General features: G+C 37.8%; 1 protein-coding gene across 1 annotated transcript in view; it reads right to left on the bottom strand.

Moving 5' to 3' along the window:
• MGAT5 (mannosyl (alpha-1,6-)-glycoprotein beta-1,6-N-acetyl-glucosaminyltransferase) overlaps window positions 1-24,227 on the bottom strand; it is an 80,320-nt gene extending 56,093 nt beyond the window's left edge. The window contains exons 1-4 of the mRNA XM_010575133.1: window positions 23,842-24,227; window positions 19,689-19,856; window positions 3,180-3,256; window positions 1,629-1,718 (exon numbers count right to left, since the gene is read on the bottom strand). Of these exons, the coding sequence (XP_010573435.1) occupies window positions 1,629-1,718; window positions 3,180-3,256; window positions 19,689-19,856; window positions 23,842-24,079 (573 nt within the window). The 5' untranslated portion in view covers window positions 24,080-24,227. The remainder of the gene's footprint in view (window positions 1-1,628; window positions 1,719-3,179; window positions 3,257-19,688; window positions 19,857-23,841) is intronic.
• Window positions 24,228-25,770: the final 1,543 nt, after the last annotated feature.

Here is a 25,770-nt window from a genome sequence, read left to right as displayed (position 1 = left end):
TGCTTAAAGAAAAATTTCAAATCCCTAGACCCTTGAAAAAACAACCATTTGCTCTCCGCAAATGCCTGCATTTTGCCATGAGGATGAGCTGAAAAATCAGTTATAAAAAACCAGCATCAACTGAGTTTTCAAAACTGATGAACAGAGAATATTGTCACAGAAAATACTGTGATTTAACAGAAATACAAAATAATAAATGTCATTTAAGAACATTAGATTCTCATATTCAGTTGACATGTATCTCCATTTTTAAGATAACATCTGCACTAAAAACATGAAGCACCTCTTGGTTGGCAGAATACTAATGCATAAAAGTAATTCCGCTGATGCTGAAACTTAACCTTTTAGTAGAAACTTAGATAACTTCATATGATTATGAAACCATATCTCTAGCTTCTATGATAAACAACAAGATAAATAAAATAGTCATCCTGTATTTTTTCCTTCCCCAGCTTTATAGCCCATAAATAAATCAACACTTGGTACTAGCAATGGAATGAGTCAAATTTGTGATTCAACCCAGCCTTTTTGATTTCTTCAGATATGTGTTTTGGATATGCATTTAGCTACTACTGCTGCTTCAAGCAATGCCCTCAAAAGTTCAATGACAGTCAACTGAGTAAATTAACAGAAACTGCTTTCATTACAACTGAGTTACTTATGTAATCGACTTACTGTTTTAATCTGAGATACGTAATTTAAAAACCCAGCGCCCCCCTCCCCCCCCAATCCTGCAGAAACTACAAAATTAGTATTAGTTTGCAATTCTGCAGCCATGCTGGCTCTTGCAGTTCTTTACAAGCAGTAAGCCACTAGATTATCAATACTACTTCCAAGATCAGTTGCTGTAAGTTATCAAAAATCTTACTAATGAGAAAGAAGAGGTCAAGTGACCAAATAACACCTTACTGTTTCTGGCACACATGCTACAAGCCAGTAACAGAGCTCATAATAATTGATTGACAAAATTCATTCTTGGAAAACAAGTGTTACTCAGGAAACAGGAAGTCTGTACAAAAACCACCAGGGCATGTACCTTGCTAATCTGTGTACAAAACTGGGCCTTTGGTTCTGATAGATACCAAAAGCTTTAGCCAATGTATCTGCAACTTCACTCAAAAACATGACTTTCATTTTTTTGTTGTTTTCTGTTAACAGACTCCACAATTCATGAACAGTCTCCAAGCAGGAAGTGGCCATGCTGCTCAGGAGGATGTACCATCTAGCTTCACTTTCCAAATTTTACATTCCAAGTGCCTCCCCTAAAATACCTCCCTATTACTACCTCAGGAGCTACATTGAAAGCAACAGAAAAAATGTTCAGAGGCAAGGATCTACGACTGACCTTCATACTTCAGTTTAACAGGATACCTAGCGTGGACTCCCTGGAGAGTTGCTGCTTACATCACTTCAGTTATAAACATTAGAATTCTCCAGGCTAGAAATCTCTGGAGGACTTATGAATAATAGCAACACACTTCATAATAATTCTGTTTTAATAGTTTTTTCCTCTTTATAGAATTTTTCTGAAGAAAGTTATGATTTCTTTTGAGAAAAGTTTGGAAACAGTTACCAAAAATATGGAGGCACTATGATGTTCCCCTTCTGCAGATTAAGAGATTACTGACCTCACTGAGGTAAATAAAAAAGGAGCACGTGGACCCATCTACACCATAACTTGCGTAACAGGGATCCGATCGCCACATATCTTTCATCCACTGTAAGAGAACAAAACCACAGTCTGTTAGGTTTAAGTACTACATAATAACTCTATACTATTTCACACTGAACTCAGGAATAACAGGGGAAAGCTGCAAGCGACTATATCCAACCAGATAAAAATCACAATTAACAAAAAAGGAATTTTATTAATATTTTGGAGCATACTGCAACTCTGCATTCAGCTATGTTGGGGAAGTAACTACATACCAGACATGAGCACAGTTTATACAAACTGGTAGCCAGACAAGCAGAGACAAATATCAAAAGGAGAATATAATCAGGATCCAAACATATAGGTGTGGCTAGAGTTGACTGCATTGCACCCCACCCCCCGGTGGTACACTTGCTCTGGAATTTAACAGACCATTTCAGTTACCAAGACTGAAATCTGTCTGATTCTGACAAGAATCTGCCATTTCTGCAGAAGCAAGTAATTAATTTAAATTTATATTTTAATATTCAAATAATGTATGACATAGTTACTATGCAGCCAGTTTGTCAAAAAGGATCAAAATACTGACCAGAGATTTAAAACTTACAGACTTTTTTTTTAAATACTATTGTCTAAGAAATTTATTCAGAGAAAAAAGGCAACATAATTTCACACATACTTTGGCAGTGATTTGTTTTCACTGTCAGAAATAAATGGTAATACTTGATAACGACATTTAAGTGTCCAGCAACTTTACTTTTGTCCCCTACTAGTAAAACAGTATCGTTACATTTGAAATATATCTTGGGGGAAAAAAACCCCAAACCCTCCATCTCTGCAAGTTTGTTGTTTCGGTTTTGGGTTGTGGTGGGTTTTGTTTTTTATTTTCCAGCCAAAGTCTGATGGCTTTCAATACTTGGCCTTTCCAACTGCATTATTAGCAAAATACTAGATTTTTGTAGAATCAACTGCAACCCCCAAAGTTCTGGTTGCACACTTATTGCAGGGCCTAGCTTGTGAGCAGAAGAGGCGGAATGCGTTTAACAGAAAAGGGGAAGGAAGGAACTGGACAGAGCTGTTGGTGAAGAGGGGAAAGAAGTGTAAACAAACGTCCTGCTGAAACAGAGAAAGGGCTGGAGTGAGGTACACACAGAAGCCCAGTCCTGGGGTAGGGGAACGCCAAATGACTCATACTGGGGAAGAGAACAGGGCTTTTCAAAAAGGAGAAGAAAGTTTCTGCATAACAAGACAGAATTCAAGTAATAAGGCATTTTATTAAATAATATTGCATTTTAATATAATATGGCATTTTATTCCTGTCTTAATAGCATGCCACCTTATTTCTCTGCAGCAGTAGTATTAAAGGCTTGAGGTGAGCAATGCTGTAGTGACACACACTCCTAAATATCCTCTTTTTCAACACAGTTGTTCTTGTTTTACACCACTGTCCGAGTAGTGACCTCTTGCAACATACATTCCATTTTTAAAAGTACACACATAATAAGATTAAAAACAGTTCACTAACCTTTATTTTCCCTTCACAGTGAGGAAAACCATCCATAGGAGGCAATTCACACTGTTCTTGGGCTCCGTTTATGAGATCTAAAGAGAAACATGGACCATAACTGAATTTCTTTTTATAGTTCTGACAGATAGCCTAATGAATCCTTCCTTTTATTTTCATGAATCCACAGTCCAGACTGACTGAAGAGTCCTACTGTGTAATATTTGTTATAACATTAAAACTCAGTGTGCTCTTTTTTGACTATAGAAGAAAATGGTTGTGTAGATTTCAACTCTGACTTGCAGGAGAACTACTGAGTTACAAAACCTGCTCTATGAAGGCTTAAAAACTAAGCTAAACTGTACTGAGAATAATAAAAAGCAAAATATCTTCCTAATCAAAGTGTGCTTAAAACTACTAAATTGTAACAATTTGTTTCCAATTGTCAAACATTCGTAAGATGTATATTGCTCTTAAATGTGAAAACTAGTTTTTCAAGTTCTGTTATCACTTTATCAAATAGCCATGATCTGAAACTTGGCCTCATATATATGACCCAATTAATAAATGTTGCAATATGGTCTAATTTTACAGCCGAGTAGGACTACATTGCATCTCATGAGAAATATTTCCTATGTCTCCCAAGATTTTTTTTCTTTTTTGCCTATTAAAATTTTAACATCCTAGATTTTTGCAACACATTAAAGAGTGTAATACAGAGCAACACTTCTAGCCCGTGAACCAAGGAAAGAGGAGCAGTTTTAAAGGACATTACCCCTTCAGCTCTAGGATGGGACTTTCTTCTAAGAACTTAGAAGAACCTTCTAACGCAGGCCTTTAAGGCAAGGAAAATGAGTAACGTGGTGGAGAGATTCTTGCCAAAGGCAGCAGAGGATAAGGTTTTCAATTTAGGTAGTTCATCCCAGAATTATCTAAATTATACCTGCATCATTTCTGGCTTTTTCCACGGGCAAGAAACAAGATCATTAAAGCCAGCCAGCCATCAACCTAGGAACATCTCATGCTATGGCAGTTACAGTGCACGACTTCACCCAGAATATGCTAATCAGAGATCTCAGAAAAAAAAAAAAAAAAAAAAAAACTGCAGCATTGGAATGGAGTAGCAACAAGATCAGTGGATAAAAGTTAGGATGTTGTATTATATACAAAAATCACCTCCTCATTTATCCAAATATTTTCCTTTTTTTTGCAAATAGTTTCTTTTAAAGGTAAAACTTGAAATGTGAGTAAAGCGTTGCAAAATGGAGCAGATGGGCAAAGAAGAATCATGCCAGGAGGAAGAGACTTATTTGTCAGTCTCTGCAGCAGCAGTAATTTGACAAACTGAGCTGTACTGCCAATGACAATAAGACTGAAACAAAGTAGGTTTTAAGATGACTTTGTAATTTCAACTCAATAAGCACTTTCAAAATATTCTCCCTATCTTCTTATCCTTATAGGATTCTTGCAGACTAGACCACTAACATCGACGGCTCTGATTTCTGCTCCAAGTAAGAACATACAGAGCACACATACAGATATCAACAATTTAAATTATGCTTTAAATTCAGTCAGCACAGCTAGATAACAATGGGACTTTTTGCTTTACTACAGTTCAGGAATCGGGCCTTCCACTTGAATCACACTGAAATCAGTGCTTGAGATCAGACAGCAACAAACCTACCTTAAAACAAAAAGTGCCATGGTTAAAATGATGGCAATTTTCAGTAATCAAGTTTTTTGGGGGGTGTGGTTGTTGTTTTTTTTTTTCTTCCCAAACTCATAAGCCTGAATACAAAGTAAGTACAGAGCTTTTCATAAGGCATGTCAAATTCAACATTCCTAAAACATCAAAGACATCTGAAATCTATAATATAACATCAGAGATGCAGTTCAATCACAGGGAACATTCAACTTTCAGCACCCTACTGAACATAGGGCTGAAAATTCTGAATGTCTGGGCAATTCTATTCAATCAAACAAGTCTTCCCATCAATTTCAGTTGCATTTGGACAAGTTATGCTTGTCATGCTCAAAGGTTTTTTGCTTCCCCACATAGCTACTATATATAGCACCAACCAACTGTAATTAGCAATTTTCAGAAAGGTAAGAGACAATTATTAAACCGTTAAAGAGAAAGTATTATTAATGGTATTCAACATGCATTTCCACATACCTTTTCCTCTGCAACAGTGCTTTCTTAAGGGGTATCCTTCCTCAGTCACTACCCACTAATCACCATGCCAGCACTACCATTCATAGAATCATGGAATCATTTAGGTTGGAGAAGACCTTTAAGATCATCGAGTCCAACCGTAAATCTAACACTGCCAAGTCCACCACTAAACCATGTCCCTAAGTGCCACATCTAGAATAGAACAGAATCATTAAATTTGGAAAAGACCTCTAAGAACATCAAGTCCAACCATCAACACAACACCACCATGCCCACTAAACCATGTCCTGAAGTGCCAAGTCTATGAGTTTTTTGAACACCTCCAGGGATGGCGACACCACCACTGCCCTGGGCAACCTGTTCCAATGCCTGACAACCCTTTCAGTGAAGAAATTTTTCCTAATATCCAATCTAAACCTCCCCTGGCACAACTTGAAGCCATTTCCTCTCATCCTATCACTAGTTACTTGATAGAAGAGACCAGTACCCACCTCGTTACAACCTCCTTTCAGGTAGTTGTAGAGAGCGATAAGGTCTCCCCTCAGCCTCCTTTTCTCCAGGCTAAACAACCGCAGTTCTCTCAGCCGCTCCTCATAAGACTTGTGCTCCAGGCCCTTCACCAGCTTTGTTGCCCTTCTCTGGACACACTCCAGTACTTGACTCTTGGCTGGATCACTGATATAGAATCAGTTAAAAATAGCTCTTGTCCAAAAGTATTACTTGAAACCAGAAATAATTTTATCATTGGCCCTACTGAGGAAACAAAGCAGAGATGGGAATGACAGTTCCCCAGGGGCTGCAGCTGCAGGAGGTGCTGTTGGCACAGCCTAGCAAAGCCACTTAAGAAAGCCTAACATATAGCCTTTGCACTGCTTGCTCTGGGCTAAATGATCTTCCTCTGCAAGATGGTCATTCCTCCTTAGACATGATGTTACTCCTTCAGTTCCTATTTGTCAAAAGTAGGAAAATACTCAAAAGCTGCAATTCTGCTCTTTCTGTTGATTGGAAGGTATAGCTTGCCAACATGAAGGATCCATGAACTTTGTAACTTCAAATAAAAAATGTCTTCTATCTCAAGCTAACAATGCTGTCATACGATTGCTTTCCACATCAGAAAGTCAGCCAAGCAAACCCTCTCTTCTTCTGAAGTCCTTTTATGCACAGGGTAATACATGAGCACAAGCTATAATTCTTTATTTTACATCATAAATACCTAGTGTGCCAAGCCTATCAAACCATATTGCAATTCTAATAGGTATCTCGTGACCTGTCAAAGAAAGGAAGGATAGAGGAAAAAAACACAAAATACAATGGCCTCTTTTTTGGTAGATACACAACTGTAATCTAGATATCTGTTTGCTTTTGTCATGTGTAACCATATTTTCTGCAGGCAAGTGTGTTTTTGTAGACGGGTAGTGATCTTTGCTACTGTTCATTGTTCACAAGGTTTTACAGGATCCCTGTCTTTGCAAGATCTACTTGCAAGAATAAAAACTGCCTTCTTCCAACAGTCACATGTTGCACCAGCCATCCACTTCAACAACTCAGATCAGCTGCGGCAGTACTACATACAGATACCTGCCAAGCAGAAAGCCAACCGTCCCAGCTCCCCTGTTCTTGCCCCCTCTAAGAAGTAAAAAGCAAGAGCCAGACATTTACATTAGCACAAGCTACAGATTTTCTCAGGCTTCTGGTCTCCCCTGTGGCCAGCTGCACTAGGGGTTTTCCAGAGCAATCACATTCTTGCTCTTCCACTGGGATGATTTACATACAAACCATAAACCGACCTCACCAGGATAATCTGTATGTATAGGGAACACAGAACACTAACACCCACCTTTATCACCTCTAAGCACGTTGAAATGTTTGGTGAAGTATTAATGTCTCTAGTAGTATTTCCAAGAGTACCTGACATCCTTCCCCTCCTTGCCAGCAACAGTAAACACTCCTAGGATTCACCTTCCTCAAAAACGTTAACATCTTTTTTCCACCTTTACAGACTCTGAAGATGCTTCACATGCTTACCAGCTCCCCACTCCATCTTCCCACTCAGCCTTACCATGGATCTATCCCAAACACCTATATCAACTTTCACTTGCTTCATTCACAGCTACCAATCAGGTAATAGCATAGTGAAGGCAATTCTATAAAGCTTAAGTATAATTTACATGAATTACAATGAAACAATTTACATAAAGTATTATCCAGAGCAAAACAAAATGTAGCAATATATGCACAAAAGACGAAATGAATGTGAAAGAACAGGAGAAGCAATAGAAAAAAGCAACTCTGTTCCATCCAAGTACTTGCTAAACAAGCAATCTTTCCTTCCTGCCTGCAAATAGGAAGCTAGCTGATGTAATCAGACTGGAAACACATCTGCATTAAGGAGGGTTGTCCAAAGCAACACACTGCTTGCAGAAATAAGCAAGTCAGTATGGGACCATACTGGTTTCCACACATAAGCCTAAGAATTAAATACAAAAGTCTGAATTCACTTGTGAATAATTTTGATGGTTCCGGGCAACTACTGCTTGCACTGAAGCCACACCCCTTCTTCTCAGCCATAGTCAGTGAGTTCTAGGTTGAGAAACATCCTTCCCAACTTTTTTCCTCCTTAAAGATCAGAACCTGTATGAAGAATTACATTTCTGCTCCTCTAGCTGCTCACTACTAACTAGGCATGAAGGGTATGCCGGAGCCTGTTGGTAACAGCTAGCAGCCTGTGGGCAACAAAAAGGCTCCTTTCCCCACGCTTACTAAACTAGCTGTTCTGAACTATAGTTATAAACATAGGAAACATCCTTGTCAAATATCTAAAGTCAAGGAAGCTGTGACAAGCTTCTTTAAATACAAATTCATAGCTACAAATTAACAGTCCAGCTTGCCCTCATCAAACCATGTTGCACAGCTGACCAGCATATTCCCTAGCATGTCTCCAGCTCATTGTGGGCCCATACTGGCAAACCAGCTCACTCCCTTTTTTTGTGCAGAGGCTTCAATCATCCATGCTAACTAGGAGCTGGCTCTTCTTAAACAGGAAGCCAGACATGAACAAACCTTGTGTATCCAACTTTAACCAGACACCACCAATTTACACTTCTGAGTGGATCACAAAGACAAGGGAGATGAAGCAAGTGGAACCCTGGGGATGATGACTGCACAGGCTTTGGCTGGGACAGTTAATTTTCTTCATAGTAGCTAGTATGGGACTATGTTTTGGATTTGTGCTGGAAACAGTGGTGATAACACAGGAATGTTTTAGCTATTGCTGAGCAGTGCTTACACAGAGCCAAGGCCTTTTCTGCTTCTCACCCCACCCCACCAGCGAGGAGGCTGGTGGGGCACAAGGAGTTGGGAGGGGACACAGCCGGGACAGCTGACCCCAACTGACCCAAGGGATATCCCAGACCATAGGACGTCATGATCAGCACATAAAGCTGGGGGAAGAAGAAGGAAGGGGGGACATTCAGAGCGATGGCGTTTATCTTCCCAAGTCACCGTGAGGTGTGAATGAGCCCTGCTTTCCTGGAGACAGCTGAACACCTGCCTGCCCATGGGAAATGCTGAATGAATTCCTTGGTTTGCTTTGCTTGCATGTGTGACTTTCGCTTTACCTATTAAACCATCTTTATCTCAGCCCATGAGTTTTCTCACTTTTCTGTTTCTCCCCGCCACGGGAAGGGGAGTGAGTGAGCAGCTGTGTGGTGCTTAGTTGCCAGCCAGGGGTTAAACCACAACACTGATCTACACATCTGGATCTTCCAAAACGTGAAAAGCAAGTATTAAATACAAGTCAAGAGTTTAGAGTTTTTCATCATTTGGAGATGACGAAAAAACCCAAACCCTAATAATCTTATGAAGATTCTTGTTAAAAAGGTCTGGGTAGAAGTATTATGCTGTTACCAAATTCACATCAGATAGTTCTTTCCTGGAGGGGAAAAACATATTAAGCCAGACATTAAAGTTACTTTTGTTAGAAAATAGTATTTGAGAAACCACAAGGATTTTTTCCTTAATTAGGATTTATGTAATTTAAAATGCAAGTTCTGAGATCTCTTTTCCCAGCCAAGCTTAGAACTTACAGCCAAAAAAGTTAGAAATACAGCAACTGTCAAGTCAGTACAAAGCAACAGTAGTTAATACACACACTTTTTTCTCTTAAGCTTTGTGTGAGCCATGATATTAATTTCTATTCTACAGTCACCTAAGTGTTTTTGAAGTCATGCGCAGCTTATCTCCTCTTGACTGCTGTTATGCAAAGACACAATTATTAAACATTTATCTCATATGATGTTACATTAAAAGTCAATGCATTGACAAATTCAAAATATGACTGTGAGCAAACTAGAAACCTAAGAGCACAGAGTTGTACAGATTATCCTGGAAAAAATGGAAAATATTGATAAAACACCAAGCAACTCTAGATTTAAAAGAACTCTTTAAATACAGTGCTCTGTTTGTAAAGTCCTGGGATATTCAATATATAACTAACTCCATCCCCATGTTTAGAAAGGAGCCATATGTTCACTTTGCAAATGTCTGTGGCTGTTTAAAAATATACAGCTCTGCATCAGAGATCGTTAGTGCACAGCAGGTGAAACTGAACTTGTGAACAATCATCAGTTATTTCAGTGCAAAGTCTAGCACGTTAGCATGAATGACTTGGAAGATTTAAGCTAAGCCACCTAACCTTGCACTGGAAAAGATACTTCTCCCCTGTTGCTCTATATGAGCAACTATAGTGGCTGAAGTCCCATGCCTTTGGCACCACTCTCTTTAAACACCAGTTCACAGGTACAGGTCTTCATCACCTCTTGCAATTAAACTCCATGTCCACCACAGGTTTTGTTTGTTTTAGTGAAGGTCTACAACACCCAAGAGAGAATTATGTGGTTAAAAGCACAATCTGCGATAGGGAATTGATTTTTTGTTTGCTTCCTAGTTACTCTTCAACTAAACACAAAATAAGCAATAGTGAGCGCTACATATGTATTTTGTCCCTTTCCTATATTGCACATCCTTCAAATAATGTGCTCTGTAACAGTTATAATTGGTTACTCAGCAGTGATTGTTGTTTGATATGTATTCTATTTGCAATAAAAGTTTTAAATAGCAATACTGGTTAAAGCAAATTAAAAAGCCACAATACTGCTGAAATTACGAACTGTGAAACCAACAGCTAAGGACCAACTCTTCACTCTTCAGAGAATGGAAATATCTTAAGAATTTAACATGACACAAAAGTTTATATGCTTTGGAACCTTGAGGCTAAACCCCACATTTTTAGACTAGTGCAAAAAAGCATATTAGAATATCTTTTGATGACATGTAGCACAGATAATAGCTCAACCCAAAGTGTTTTCCAACAGCAGATGTCATAAAATCAGGAAGCTCCTTAGTATTAAAAGGACAGAGTAATCATATCCAATTAAGTCTATTCACCAATTTTATCTCTATTTGTTCCCCTTCTGGTTTTGATAATTAAACAAAAGTACTATTCTTACTTTAATTCATGGAACCCTTCTCTTGTTTCTATTTCAGTTCTGAAGTCTGCTATCTATGGTTAGACACAACACTGTAGTTAAGGCTGGTTTAGTTTGTGTAAGGTCTCCTTTCCCTTCTCCCACTAATTAACACATTCTCAATTTAATTCACATTTTTCATCTCCAGCTGGTGAGATTTCTTTAAAGAGAGAATTTGCAGTGTGAGCTGAAAGCACTATCAACATATTCAATGAAACAAGCTAAAGGTTTCAAGATTTTAAATGCAGAGTGCAAAATGCTTTCTACTAACATTTTAGAAACTTCAGTAGCAAAGCATTGGTATGATTTAAAGAAAATTAACTTTTCTGCTGCTAGTCCATCCTCACACCAGCTGTGCTGCTATGTTCCATTAGTGCTACTGAAATCAATGCAGTGTTAGGAGAATTCAAGTAGTAGTCAAGTGGTTAATCAAAATGCAGCCCAGGGGACCACTAACAGCCCCTTCAGCATTACTAATACAGCTTAGCACTGCAGTGGAAAATATTCACGTGTGGTCTTCTGCACAGTCATTACACTGCACTGCAACAGCGAGGCTTGAAAACACACAATTCTCCCTAGCTTCACACTACTGCCTTTGTGGGAGGCAAATGGACAGCAAAATGGGAAAAACTGCCTGATATTATATACAGTGTGGAAAAAGAATACAATGAATAAGGCAGAATGAATACGAGTCAAAGCAAAGCATCACCCTGAGAAAGCTGCAATCTTGGCTATTAGAACCGGTGCAGCAGCCCACATCCTATTGCATCCGGTACACACTGACGTTCTGTAAGGACAACCAGTTTATTTTTTAAGGCATGACCATACAGAACATTGTATGTACTATGTTAACTGAAGAAAAGCCTACTGTAGTCCTCTTAAGACAGAAGGACAGCTTTGGAAATTCAAAATAATATGCAGTATCTTAGCTTTTTTTAAATCTAGTTTGGCTCTGCAAGTACAGAACTATGGGGTGAACTATGGTTGCAGACTGCTAAAACTAACAAGGCTGTTATATGCGTAACAAAGTTCATCGGAAAGAGAGTCATGGAAAGAAATCGACTGATCATAAAGTTACTCGAGTCTTCCTCCTCACCTAAAAGGCTTCAGTGTGTCAGCCCCAAGTCTTTAGGAAGAAGGACATGGAAATACCACGACAAAGGTCCTTCTCACCATAGTAACGTTAAAAAAAAAGCCTGCTTGCAGCATTGCCAAAGCTGACTTGTCAGCCTGCCTTGCTACATATTCAAGAAGGATGCCAGATATCTGACAGGCATCCAAGTCATCATGTCTTAAATGACAAGTAAATACTGAAGTCTGCATCCTAATGAGTGACTTTAAAGATGTTAACACTAAAGTTGTTAAAAGAGAACTCAACAGCCAAATACAGCAGAACAAGTTAATGCATAAGGCAGAAAAGCTACGGAAACTTTGAACAGATAACACCAAATATACTCTCCCTCACTGAGCAGTGCTACATACAGCAACCTGATACGTAACTGTTCTTAGTCTTAGAAAGAGTTCTCCAAGTACCACCTATGTACAAGTAGGGTGTGGAGGAGGATTTGATGTGAACCTTTACTTGCTCTTTTTTATAGGATCAAAGACACACAGTTAAAATGTTCTGATGTTATACTTTTCAAGGCAAAAGAACGTTTTGTAAACAACCAGTCTGGCACAGTTTTCAGTGCAATTATACTATCTGAGGACTTAGATAGTTGCACTTTTCAAAAATTTAGCTTTTCACTGAACAAGCACAGTAAAGTGATGACAATGGCCTCAGAGCACCTTGGCCCTTGCTTTAAATCAACATTTTTATTTTTTTAAAAATTGTTTTGCAACATGCATATTTGGAATTAATACCACTATTATCTAGGAATGTTTTAAAGCCTAAGCAATTGAAACAGTTTCTTTTAGTTTGCTCAAATCAAGTTTTCCCATAGCTGCCAGAAGAAAACAGCAAGAGTTCACTATTTAGGGGAAAAAAAAAAAAAAAAAAAAAAAAAGAAAAACAACAAAAAACAAGCACCCCAAAACAAAGCCCAAACCAAACCCAACCCACAACACACAAACCCCACACCCCCGCTTGCCAAAAAAATCACATGAAAAAAAACAGAGGACTGATTCTTTGATCATGTTTGTGCAAGCAGAGTGCCCTATCCGATGAAATATGCTTAGTGAAATACTTTCCCACAAAAATCAAGGATTTCTTTCATAGTTAACTTTGAAAAGCACAACTATTAAAAACCAAGCTGCCTAAACCAAACTGATCTTGTGCCTGTCACATGGAACCAAGGATTCAGCTACAACAGAAGCAGCCATGTAGATAAGCTCTGACTCAAAGTGGTATGGTTTCATATTTCCCCATTTCCGTTTAATCATCTCCAAAACAACCTTAAATTTACCTAGGGTGTTATTTGCAGCAGTGGCTCAAAGCTTCCTGTTGTAAAGGCTGATGAAAACTCATATCTGCTAGGCACCCAAGGTTTAGATTAATACTTTCTTGTGTGTATGGGTATACATTACTTCCCACAAATGCAGAGAGGATGGCTACCAAATATCTTAAAAGCTTTTCAGATACAACTTGGATAAATAAAGACAGGGGAGAGAGAGAGAAGGAAAGAGGACTTTATTGCTTCTGAAACCAATCAGCTGAAGCCCTATAAGCATCTTTATTAACAGTTCAGTCTTTCATAAATGGAGGTTCTGAAAAAGCAGTTGAAAATTGTCACTATCAAAACAACCAGATTGTTCAATGTTTTTGAGGAGGGAAGAAGAAAAAGGAGAGTACGCTTATGATTTTACACATGGATCTAAAGAGGAAGTAAAAAACAAGAAGTAACACCTAACCTCCAACTCAAGCTACCCAAGGTACTTTTTAACATATCTATGCAACCTCACCTTCTAGCAGAGGTGTCATCCTTGGCTCCTTTGGGATTAGGATTAAAGATATTTGTGATAATAAGAGCTCATGCTCTATTATCCTTTCACACAACCCAAAAGAGAAAAGGAGCTGTTTTGTTCTTGGGCCTCCCTCAATGAAAGATTCTGCAAAACTAACTTCAGAGGAAGAAACCAGGTGTAGTACCACACTACAAACATTAAACCTAAACACACTAAGGATATGAATACACAGTACAGTTTACATATAAAATAACAACGCTAGTTGTCTGAGAGTCTGAAAAGGAAGAGAGATTTCTGGTCTCCAAATGGGAACTCAGAAATGAATCAAATAAAAGTTTGAGTTCACCTACTTCAGAAACAGCTGAGTTACAGTCCTTGCTAAATCCTCAACATTTCCTCCTACCGTTATCACATTCATTATGAACGAGCATAATCCAGATGGATTTTCTTCAGATCCTTTTATCTGCCAAAAACCCTACACACCAAGACAGAGCGGTATTTTCCATTGCAGATCTCACCACTGCCACCTCAGTTCTACACCAGGCTTCACAACCAGAGGTGGAACAATAGAATAGAATAGAATAGGCCACTTTTCTCCATGTCTCACCAAATAAAGAGCACAACTGATGAAGAGACCTTTGTAAAGTGATGAATAACTTTATTTCCAAACAGCCCCTAAATTTTAAACACTGAGTCACATTCTTAAGACATGTTTGCATGTCTGCCCAAAGTACAATTACAAATGTCGGTCAAAGAATATGTTTAACTTATGCTAGGTAATCCAAATAGCAGTGTAACTCAGGTTTCAGTATGGTAATGAAGAGGCTACTCTACTGAAAGAAAAAGTCATGGGCTCTATACCAAGTAATACCTATCACATAAATTGCCTGTTCAGGCTACAGTAGTCAAAGCACAGGCTAAAAATTGATCAAAACTGGTTTTAGGAAGCCACAAACATTTCTATTAGGCTGTTACAAGGCATAAATAGCCATGATGGCTACTGTTTGGCCAGAGATTATTCAACTTCCAGCTGTGCTAATAACCCTAAACCAAAGATAGGTATTTTTTCCAAACTGCTAAACAGTTTAATTATTTCCCATGCCAGTGCCTCCTTTTTCCTTTGCTGACAGGCTCTTTCGGAGAAGGTATTGCTCATTCCTTCATGAAGTGATTTATAATGGATTACTTTAGCATAATACTCCAGGTTAAAACACCTCCCAGTCCAACGCTTATCTGGACCTCCCCAGACTTTGTGGTTCACATTGCCTAACACTTTCCACAGTCAAGACTACATTCTGTTTTGTTGAACACTGTTTTTTAACAAAAATCTTTGACAGCCAGGGACTTCCCTAATGTTTTTTCTTTTCCTCAAGAAACTGTCCTACTTCATCTTTCTGCTACTGGTGCTATCATTTATTCACCAGGAAAACCTACAGAAGTTGCTGATAAAAGTTTTAGAAGACATTTGGTAGCCCTTCAAATGACATCTTGACTAGAAACAGTAGTTACAGTTGTTTTAAAAGGAGCTACAAAACTCATCATTATTAGGTCTTTTCTCATCCATACAGTTCAGAAGAAATTTTTCATCTGCTTTTACACCCGTAAGGCTGCAAAGGCTCTGTATTCCTTTATTAACACTGTCATCAAGTTACAAGACAACTGCTGCACACTAGCACAGAGCACGTCTGTTCCTTAGGAGAACATGAGCTACTCAAATTTATTTGCCCAGGAAGCTGCAGTGACCACTCTCAAACTCTGGGTATCTACATCCCCAAAAGAATATTAAAAATATCAAAAAGCACACAATTTTTTTTCTTCATTAGAAAGAAGGATAATAGATTCCATGTTGCAATATCAAGACACTGTGGTAATTGCAGGTGGTTTTAGCTAAAATGTAGTGCATTAGAAGAAGTAACCTTGCAAGTTTATTAATAATAAGAAAGAACTTTCCTGGACAGATAGACATCTTGCCATCAAGATGTATACTGGGCAAAAATTAAATACCATCTGAACTCGGTTAACAGAGAAATGTCAGCACTTTAAACAAATTGATTTTTCAACCACTTTGCAACTGACAACCATTTCTCAACATACATTCTCTTCATTGTTACCTGGATTACTTACATAGTCACATTCAAACTCCTATCTGAGCTAAGCTAAAAACAAGGCATATATGAACTGAAGAAAACATCCATACATTCTAATACTATAAATATTCTCTTTTTATCCTATTATTCTAGTTGTCTATACAGAAAAGGTGGACAGGAGTGGAATGTTTTTAAAAAAATCCATATCTGGTCCAATTGCCAGTGTCCTTAATCTCGCAGAAAAGAATTTTGCGGTACATAAATCTCAGTCATGGTCACATACCAGTAGTTTATTAAAGTCAGATAAAACCATAACCTGGACTGATTTCAGTAACTTGACCCTGGAACTAAACCAGGATTCTTGCGTTATCACAATCCTCTACCTGTACGATAGGGGTACTATTCTTAGGACTGCTTTCTGAATACAGCAACATACCTAATAGAAGAAAATTCTACTTGCAGAGAGGCTTTGGGAGGAGAAATATTTACTAATCATCATCATCTCTGTTCTTCCTAGTTTGCAGATAAAAGTACTAATTTTTTTCCATGAAAGCATTACTAATACTTAAAATACACAATGAAGAAAAGCTCATACCACATTCAGACTGACAAGTTAACAAGTCTAGCCTGCCACAGTAGTCTGTGTGAAACTGTAAGAAAAATATTATGTTTTGCTCTTCAGTTTGTGCCCAGTCATAATCAGCAATGAGAACAAATATTTACAGTATAACCACCTTCCTGTCATTCCATTACGTCTTATTTTATCACTTGTATCTACTCAGGTAGTATGTAACACACAGTAAACTCTACACAAGGTCAGTGAAGACAAAATACAGATTTCAGGATGATTAGTGACTACACTATTTACTACCAAGGTTTACAAGCAGTGTCAATAGATGCTAAGGTGCATCTTAAGCCTGCATGAAGTTTCATTTATTTCAGAAAGGCTTTCCATAGGTAAAGGGACATGGTCATACAGATTATAGAATTAGGTCTCAGTGTACTATAACAGCTCAATCCAAAAATAATAAATGCACAAAGTAGCTCCACTGGAAGTAGGACTCTTCTATGAAAGTCTGCTAATGGCACTGCACTGTTGCACTGATGAATGAGGCTATAAAATGCTTAATTTATTTCAGAGTTTTAAGCAGTGACTCCGCAGCAAAAAAGATTTGCAAAAAAATAAACTCAGGAAGTCTTTAAAAAAAATTACTAAAAATATTAAACATGATGTTGTTAGTATGCTCCATAAATACTACCGTTGTCCAGACAGAAAGAGTGAAATTACTAACAATAGCTAACATGAATTTGTCTGAAGTCAGCATTAAAATATTACAGCTGATAAAAAGAGAAATGGTAATCCTAACATGTTTGCTTTCTGTGATCACTTCATAGCATAACAGCTGAATAAACTATTATAAAGAAAACAATGGAAGTATCATGTGTTTTTGTATACATACACGTTTCAGCTCCAGTAAAATGACAATCTGTTGGGTAACAAAATGCCTGCTCTACAACAATTTTCAGATTATCTCAATTGCTCTAGCACAACAGGAAAGGACACTGTTGAAATACTACAGACAAAACCAACACTGTAGCTGGTATTGTAATCACAGTGTTTACTCACCTAGCTTATTTTCTGAACAATTCCTTCCTAACAGAGAAGATACTTACATTATGATTTTACTGGAATCACATGGCTTCCAGAGTTTGCTACTATCAGGAAACTGCTATGAAGACAGAAGTAGAAACAAGTTCTTCATTTCCATTTGGCTGCCTCTGATCAGATGAATTTCTACCTGCTTGCTTCAAATGGGTGAATAGTAGGCACTTTAATACAAGGATTATCTTCAAGCTCTATTCTACCCATTGGTACCATCCAGCCTGGAGATACCCAAACAGTAACATGATCCAAACGGGCACCAGAAAAATACATTAATCAAACCTTAAGAAACTGTTTCCTAAAGGTTTTTCTGTTGTTGCTGTTTCATATAGTTGCTTCAGATATTCTAAACTTAGTGTACCAAGAGTCAAAGGTAAAAAACTGAAGCTCTAATAAGACAAATAGTGTTCTTTGCCACAGAGCAAGCCTCAGGCAGCAAAACGCTATGTAAACACTGTGAACTGAAAACTCCTATGAAGCTCTTTAAACATTGCTCCTGAGTACTAAAATTGTGAATCTAGCAAACTCCAAGAACAACAAACAAAATTCAATTCACCCTAAGAACTGATGAGAGATGTTTCCTAGTCAGAGAAAAACAATGACCCTTTGCCTATAAATGTATAAGCAACAATATATGTATGCTTCTTCCAATTATCTGTAAATCTATTGAAATAACAGCATCAAGTCTCTCTCTTGTCCATCAACAAAAAGAAAATGCACAGGGATGTTTTTCACTTTATATGTAGCCCAGAAACTACAACAATACTGTACTCGCTCACTTTCCATCGAAGTGCAAGATCTTCCAACGAAAATCCTGCATTGTATGCCACGTGGTAGCAACATGGCTCACTATTAGTAGTTTCCAGGTGCTATTACTTGTTTCTAATCTGCCTTCAGGCTAACCAAGATGAGAGACACAGGAAAAAAAAAAAGGTACCACAGGGCAAGCAGTAGTAAACCACACATGCAAAGGGCTGTTGTAAATACCTATAAGCATACTTTTACTATGTGGCAAGAGAGACACAAAGGTCTAGCTCACCAAGAGATATGCTTTTAACATCCTGGTACAGACAAATGCAGTTACAACAGAGCAGCTGACACAGCAACTCTGTTGGTATACTGTAATCAGGTAATCACTTGTACTTCTGCTCTCCCGGACTTCCTTTCAGTAGTATTACCCTACCAAAGGCAGCATCTGCTTCTCTGCTTTGACAAATTTAAGAGGGTAACACCCTCTAAACAGAAGTATTTATTTTTACAGGAAACTCAAGCACAGACAAGACTTAGGAGCACATCTATCAACCCATTTACCAAGTTGCCCTAACTCTTCTGCTCTGCTCCCTTTTTGGGACTGCAAATATCATTAGCAGGGCAAACTCACACCTTCCTATGGGTCAGGACAGCCAGTATCCATTTCGACTTGGGTGGCAGAGCAAAATGCAGGGCAATAGACGAGGCAGTATAAACAAGATTCATTCAGTGTACCAACCACATTCACAGCTGAGAACACTAAGGGAATCGAGATGTGCAGGTGAAGAGGTCAACAAGGCATTCTACCACCACAGGATGACTCAAACACTTTGAGAAGTTGAAAGGGTAGTGAACAGTTCATTTGCTGAAGACAAAATTAATGACTTCAAATGACATTTTAGAACATGTATTTAAGTTGAAGGTACCAGGTAGGTCATCTCTGTGTGTCAAATCATAAGAGCTATTAAGCAGAGTAGGGAAGGACATTTTTAAATCATAACCAGTAACAAACATAATAAATGTTTTCTTTCAGTTAATAACGAAGAAAGTGCATATGGGAGAAATGCAGAGCAGATTCATACCAACCCAAGTAATTAAGCTTAGAGAGAAAATGTCTGCCCACTTTCATCATTCTAAAGTGCAACAATTTAAAGTATGAAACATCTACTATGAACAAGGGAGACTATACCCCTTTGGCAGAGAATCTGATTTTCTTCAATGTGTTCAAGTTACCAGAGAAGAAAGTCTTCCTTTGGGCTTGTAAAAGACCACTGGGCTTAAGATTGCCATTGATACAGGCTAGACTTTGAATTTTGCTTTCTAAGACATTCCAAATATCTAACACTGAAAAATCACGTTATGGCCAAGAGAAAAAAAATACAGATTTAACAGCCCATAAATATTTTAAACAATTGCCATGCCCACCTGCTACATTAAGCTTTTCAACTGCTCCTAAGCTGGGAGCAGGGGTGGTGGTGTTGTTGGTAGAGTTTGCTCCTGTTCCATTAAGTACAAGATTTTCCACCTTGGACTCTAGCTTCCCAATGCGCTGCAAGATATTATCCAACAAGACAGCAAGTGTCTTCTTCAAATCTACAAATGAAAATGAAAAGTTAAATTGCTTAATAATGCAATGCACACTGTCAGACAGAAATAGATACAAGAATGTGACTGGAATACATATATAGACACTTTCTCAGTGCAAATCTTTGTCATTAGCACTTCTATACACTAACGTTCCCTACTCTGTTCAGCCTCAGATACAAGTTTCCCTTGACGTGGAACTTGTCTTCCTGTGTATTTTATAAAGCATGCTGCAACTCATATACACACCCTGTATGCAAGGCGAAGTGTGTGCCTTTAGGAGTGCACACACAGGAACAAAAAAATGCATGCTTTGTAATAGCTCAAGTAATAAGAAGCTGCTTAAATAATGAATCTAAGCGTAAATCCCTATTCAAGCACTACCAGAGGAACAGTCTGTTAGATGCTCAGTCACCTGGAAACAAAAATCCCCTTCCCAAAAGGGACAGCTTTGAGCCAGTACAAAAACCTTCTTCTGCATCTCCTCCATCACAATCAGGTTCTGCGCTGGCAAAAAAACCCAACCAGTTAAGTTGAACCTTCTGTCCTATACACAAAACACCATACACCACCTGTTTCGTTTCTTCAGCCTGTTGGTGACTGCCTCTACATATCTATTTGGTCTGACACAGCACTTGCTTCCCATGGAAAGCAACAAACAATAACAGGAGTTTGCGTATCAAGTGATAACCCAGAAAGAGTTTTCTGATATTTTTTGTTTCCCTTTTCTTTTGTTCAGATTTCTTGAAGTAACAGAGTTGGGCAAGCTAAAAGAACTGTGAGCAAGAGGGGAAAAATAGACCACTATCAGACTGAACTGTATGATTATAATGGCAACAAGCCAAAGAAGATGAAAGAAAGTATTGTTCTTTGTTCATTTACGCTTGTCTCAGGATTAAAGAATTTGGTATGACAAATTTACATTATTTTCCCATTTAATTATATAAAATAATTACACATGCATATGTATCGCACATTTTCTGCTTTTCACAACTTTAGATTCAAATAACTTTTTGATCTGTAATAGAAAATTTCTCCATACATCTGAGGGGACTCCTCTGCCCCTACATCAGTTGTATTTTTGCCACACTTATTTTGTGCTCCCTTTTTTTTTTTCTCCATGGCTAGCCCAATTCTTGTGCAAATGAGAGAGTAAATAAGAAAAGGCTATTACTTTTAGAAAACTTATGATTTTTTTATCCAAGTAAAAAGAGAGTTATATTTATTCCATGGAGCCACAAAGTAGATCTTTTTCTTTATAACTGTGTGTTTTCATTTGTCCTTTAAAGATCAGAAGATGGAATCTTAAGCACTAATAATCTGAACTATTTTAAAAGGGGTCCAGAAGTCACTTAATGGTATAGTGTGCAGAAGAAAAGCAAAGAGTGGAGCAGGGATTTAACATGAACAAAACCATGGTACAGAAGGAGGAAAAATCTAGGAAAAAAAAAGTAGTAAAAAAAATTTCAGGAAACAATGAGGAAGAAACGTAGCATACATAAAGGCATACACAGATGATAACGAGAAAAATGGCTAAACATTGTAACTTCTTAATACTGGTACCAAAACACCGATATGAGAGACTGGTTACCAGAACAAAAAAAGCAATTGGAGGCTGATTTGAGAAGGGGAGGGCAGAAGTACAGATTTGTAATAACTTCTGTAAAACAACTACTGCTATAAAAATTTAATACTCACTATGTATATTTGGACTACAACTTTTAAAAGGAAAGTGTTTGATCCACCTAGTGACAGGTGAATATATGGTAGAAAAAAAAGTGAGAAAGTGAACAAGATGTGAAACTACAATTAAGGAATGACTGCAAACCTTTTGGGTGGGTAAAAGCAGCCAAATCAAGCAAACATAAAACTTATTCTTGAACATGGAAATTATGACTGTGTTTACTAATAGCAATCAGAGGATAAGATTAAAAGAAATAAAAAGGCTAAATAGCAAGGGTGTTAATTTTCATAGAATAGTGAACCAACTTCTGCTGATTATCATTAACATTAGTCATTAATGTGTTTATTCCTGAACAGCTAACCTGATCATTTCCTATCAACAAATCATTTGGTATGCCAAACAGGACAACCTAACTTACTTATTAAGTAATCATCTTACCCAGTTTCATAAAGTATTATTTAATATGGTGTTATTCACTCACCATAGCACCTTTCCCTCTAACATTTTAAATAAATACATTATCATTATTTTGCATCCTTCCAAGCTCTTTAACTGAAAACACCTGTCCAAATTTGTCTTTAAACTTAAAATTCTTCTTAGCCGTGGAACTTGAAATTTCTACACAAAACTTAGCTTTACCTTCACAGAAGCATTACAAAACTATTTCACCCATTTTCAAATGCAGTTTAACTTCTCCTAAGGAACCTGACCACTGTTTGGCAGCAAGTCAACTTATTCCTCAGCAAGATTTGGAACAGGAAATGAACGCCACAGGCAACAAGCTGCAGGGGGAACTTAGCTTAAGGATATCCTGTACCCCCAGACCTAGCTAGGGAACATATTAATGCAATTACCCTTCAATTTCTGAAGGCATATTGTTGGGGGGTTTTTGCTGGTTTTTCTTCTTCTTCAATTCACCTACCATCAAGCACCCTTACAAGATAATGGCACACTGATGAAGGCTATATAGCAGATAGGGTTTTGTTTTAAGCCTACACACACAGTTCTCTAGGGATCTCTACTTGCTTGGAGGTCTTCAGTCTAAATATTGATCTAGTACCACTCCATTTAGTTTGTGTTGCTTTGTAAGATTACAATACCCGTTTAGTTCAACATGCAGTCACAAATCAGTAGAAGTTACAGAATAAGGACGGCTTGTTATTTAAGCAACAAAGCAATATAATTGTTACCTATGTTTGCGATGATAAGCTCAGGCTTACAGGCAAGCACTTTCACACAAACTCAAAAATTCTTTTTTTAGAGGAAAAAGGTGGTAACAGAAACAAGACCTGGAGAGAACCTCCCAGCAGGATATTTTTATTACATGCACCAGAAAGTAAAGAGTATTAAGAGAAAACTAGAGAAAAAGGTACGGCTATAATCTGTTGCATCCTAGTCTTTATTCTTTGTCTAAACCTACAAAACCCATCTATCCAATTTCTTCACAGCTGAATATTCAGGCAACTATAAAAGGAAACATATTTCAATGATTAATTAGCCATTAACTTTCCAGATAGCCTGAAAGGGCATAGGCAAGCAGGAAAGAGTGAGTTTAAAAAAATGCTAAACAAGTAAGGTGGATGATGTGAACTTACCAGATTGAAAAGGGGCCACACCTAACCTGAAATTGGATTATATTTTTATTTTCCTAATATTTTCTGGTAATATGCTACATTCTTTTCTGCATGCTGTGTCTCATGCATGCACACAAACTTACCTCTCATGTTGTACAAACTGGAAGTGAGTAAGCATTAAAACTTAGTGCCAAAGCAAGCACTGAAGCTCACAGAAAGAGTTCTCTACTCCGAGGCAAATATGATATATTTAAGCTTAATTTAAGCTTATGCCAGATAAATAAACTGAAATGTTACATAAATTGACTGAACAAAGAAGTGAAATGGGAAAGAAGAAGAAATAAACATAGCAGGTCTCCACTTTATCAATAAGGCAAGTTGTTCTTCCACAAGGAATTTCATAGATCACTGACACGCAAACTGAAAAGCCTCCCAAGTTTCTCAAAAACAGCAGAAAAGTTTTTTTTAAATGAAATTCTAACAAATAACCTGAGGCACACTAGATATAGCTACTAGACTTATGTAGTAAAAATTAGCAGACAACTTCTTCTCCAAGTGACCGGAAATGTAAAATTTGTCCTATTTCATACTTACAAGTAAAGACTATTTTCTCCATTTGTGCAGAAAATACACAGTGTAAAGTATTCTCAGTTGAGCAGCACTATGAAGTAAAATGTTTGTACAACTTATAAAAAAACTTAATGAGATTATCATGTAATCTAGAGCACACACTTACCGTATGCTGTCACTGTTCCGACATAAGGCCCATCAACCACATTTTTATTTTCTTCAGCTAATGCTTTGATGTATCTTTTGCTGAGATCCAAAATTTGCTCACGCAGGACTGAACTGCTTTCATGTTGTGTTTGCTGCTGAATAGTAAAATGCAGAAGCATCATTCCCCAAATGAAACCAAAAGTCACCAGAAAAAAGCCAAGTTTCTGAGAGGACAACTTCCATGGAGAGAATGCCATGATTCCCAACAGCTTCACTGAGTTACTACAAAGGTTCCTAAAGTATGAAGCCAAACAGCAAGTTCATGGTCCAGGTATATAAATATCACAGAGCAGGACTCAAGTCTTATTCCAACTCCTTAGTCAACGTATATCCGTATTTCAGTTCCATCCTGTTGCAAGAGGAAAGAAAAGAAGCATAGTTACCACAACATATTAGAAGTTTTTACTAGCTATACTAGGTCTTCACTCTAACTGGTACTAATAGGAGTAGACAATATTCTTTCTTTGTAAATTTGTATGTATAAACATTGCACTGTACTAGCCAGAGCACAAAGAAGCTGAGAAAAGCACTGGAAAGAGAACAAAGACGGAGTGATGCGCCTGAGCAGGTGTAGAACACCTCTCAGTATCTGGATCAAATTCAATGCTTGAAGCAGTTTCTAAGCTGAATTTCAAGGTAAGGCTGCTTTTACATTTTATTTGTGTGTGTGTGTGTACACAAAACTTTGTGATGTTGCCAGTGCAGCAATTTAAGACAATTCTCAACATAATTCAGTTCTCAGAAAACAAGTAATTTTAGCTGGCAGTGACACTGCTCAGAGTTCCTGGCAAGAGCTACGGCATATGGCTAGATAGGTGATCAGGAAATCAGACTCCCTCAGGGGTAAAGAGGAAAAAAGAAATCTACATTATTTAAGCCAATACACTCTCCTGGCTTACACTGCAAGCAGTCAGAAGGCTGGAATAATCTCCTCTTGCTCCTGTGTGGCCTCTGCCATGCATAGTTACTTGTTATTCATAAAACATAGTCCAATGAGTTTGCTCTTTGCAACTAAATTCAAAACACATACTTCTGAACACTACAACGTGTCTTTTGTATATAAAATTAATATTCTTGGAGCTTTTCACACACTAGGGAAAATGAATTGTAATAACGGCCTTCAAGACACAGTAGGACCGTCTTTTCATGGTAAAATCAAAGATAAAACCTGGCATAAACAATCCAAAGGCAGGAAAAGCTCTGTGATGAGGGCTAGAGGGAGGGTCCTTAGCATAAAACCCAGAGAGAAGAAAGGCAATTAAAAGGTAATTAAGTGTAACCTATCATGTTAAAACACAGATTTGGTAAAATGTTATCCTTTTAACTTCATAATGCTCCCAGACAGGATTAGAGAACATAATGTTCCCTTCCATTCTGCACTTGCACAGATAATGCAGATGTTACTCTGTTTTAATAGGATAATTACACAGATGCCTGCTAGCAGTGCTCCCTGTTTGTTAAAATTCCCTTTAGATCTTCTGCTTTTAGTTGAACCAGCAGTTCTACAGAGGGACAGAAATACCTTTGGACCACTTCTCTTCCAACATGACTTGTGTGTGCATTTAGCATTATTGATCATTATCGATTGCAGAAGTGAATGTGCATTACATAGTAAACTAAAAGCAGACAAGGAAGCAACTGTATCATGTATTTGCGAAGAACAATTTGTAGCCATTTTTTGCTTGAGGAGGAATGGTGTAGAAAAATGAATTGCAAGTACTGCGAAAAAGATTACAAAACCCTCAAGTTGACTTCTACCACACTTAAAGTATCTCAATAAAGAAAATGAATGGTCTCAGCAGAGAAAATTAAGGACTCTGTTTAATGCTGCTCTCCATAAACTTGTTACTTTTCCAAGAAATGGCAGAGGGAAGTTTCACTTCTTTGA

This window comes from Haliaeetus leucocephalus, unplaced genomic scaffold, assembly GCF_000737465.1.
Source record: "Haliaeetus leucocephalus isolate CR32 unplaced genomic scaffold, Haliaeetus_leucocephalus-4.0 Scaffold451, whole genome shotgun sequence".
Classification (NCBI taxonomy): Eukaryota; Metazoa; Chordata; class Aves; order Accipitriformes; family Accipitridae; genus Haliaeetus; species Haliaeetus leucocephalus.
Note: the sequence above shows the minus strand (reverse complement) of the source record. Positions and strands in the feature narration are given on the sequence as shown.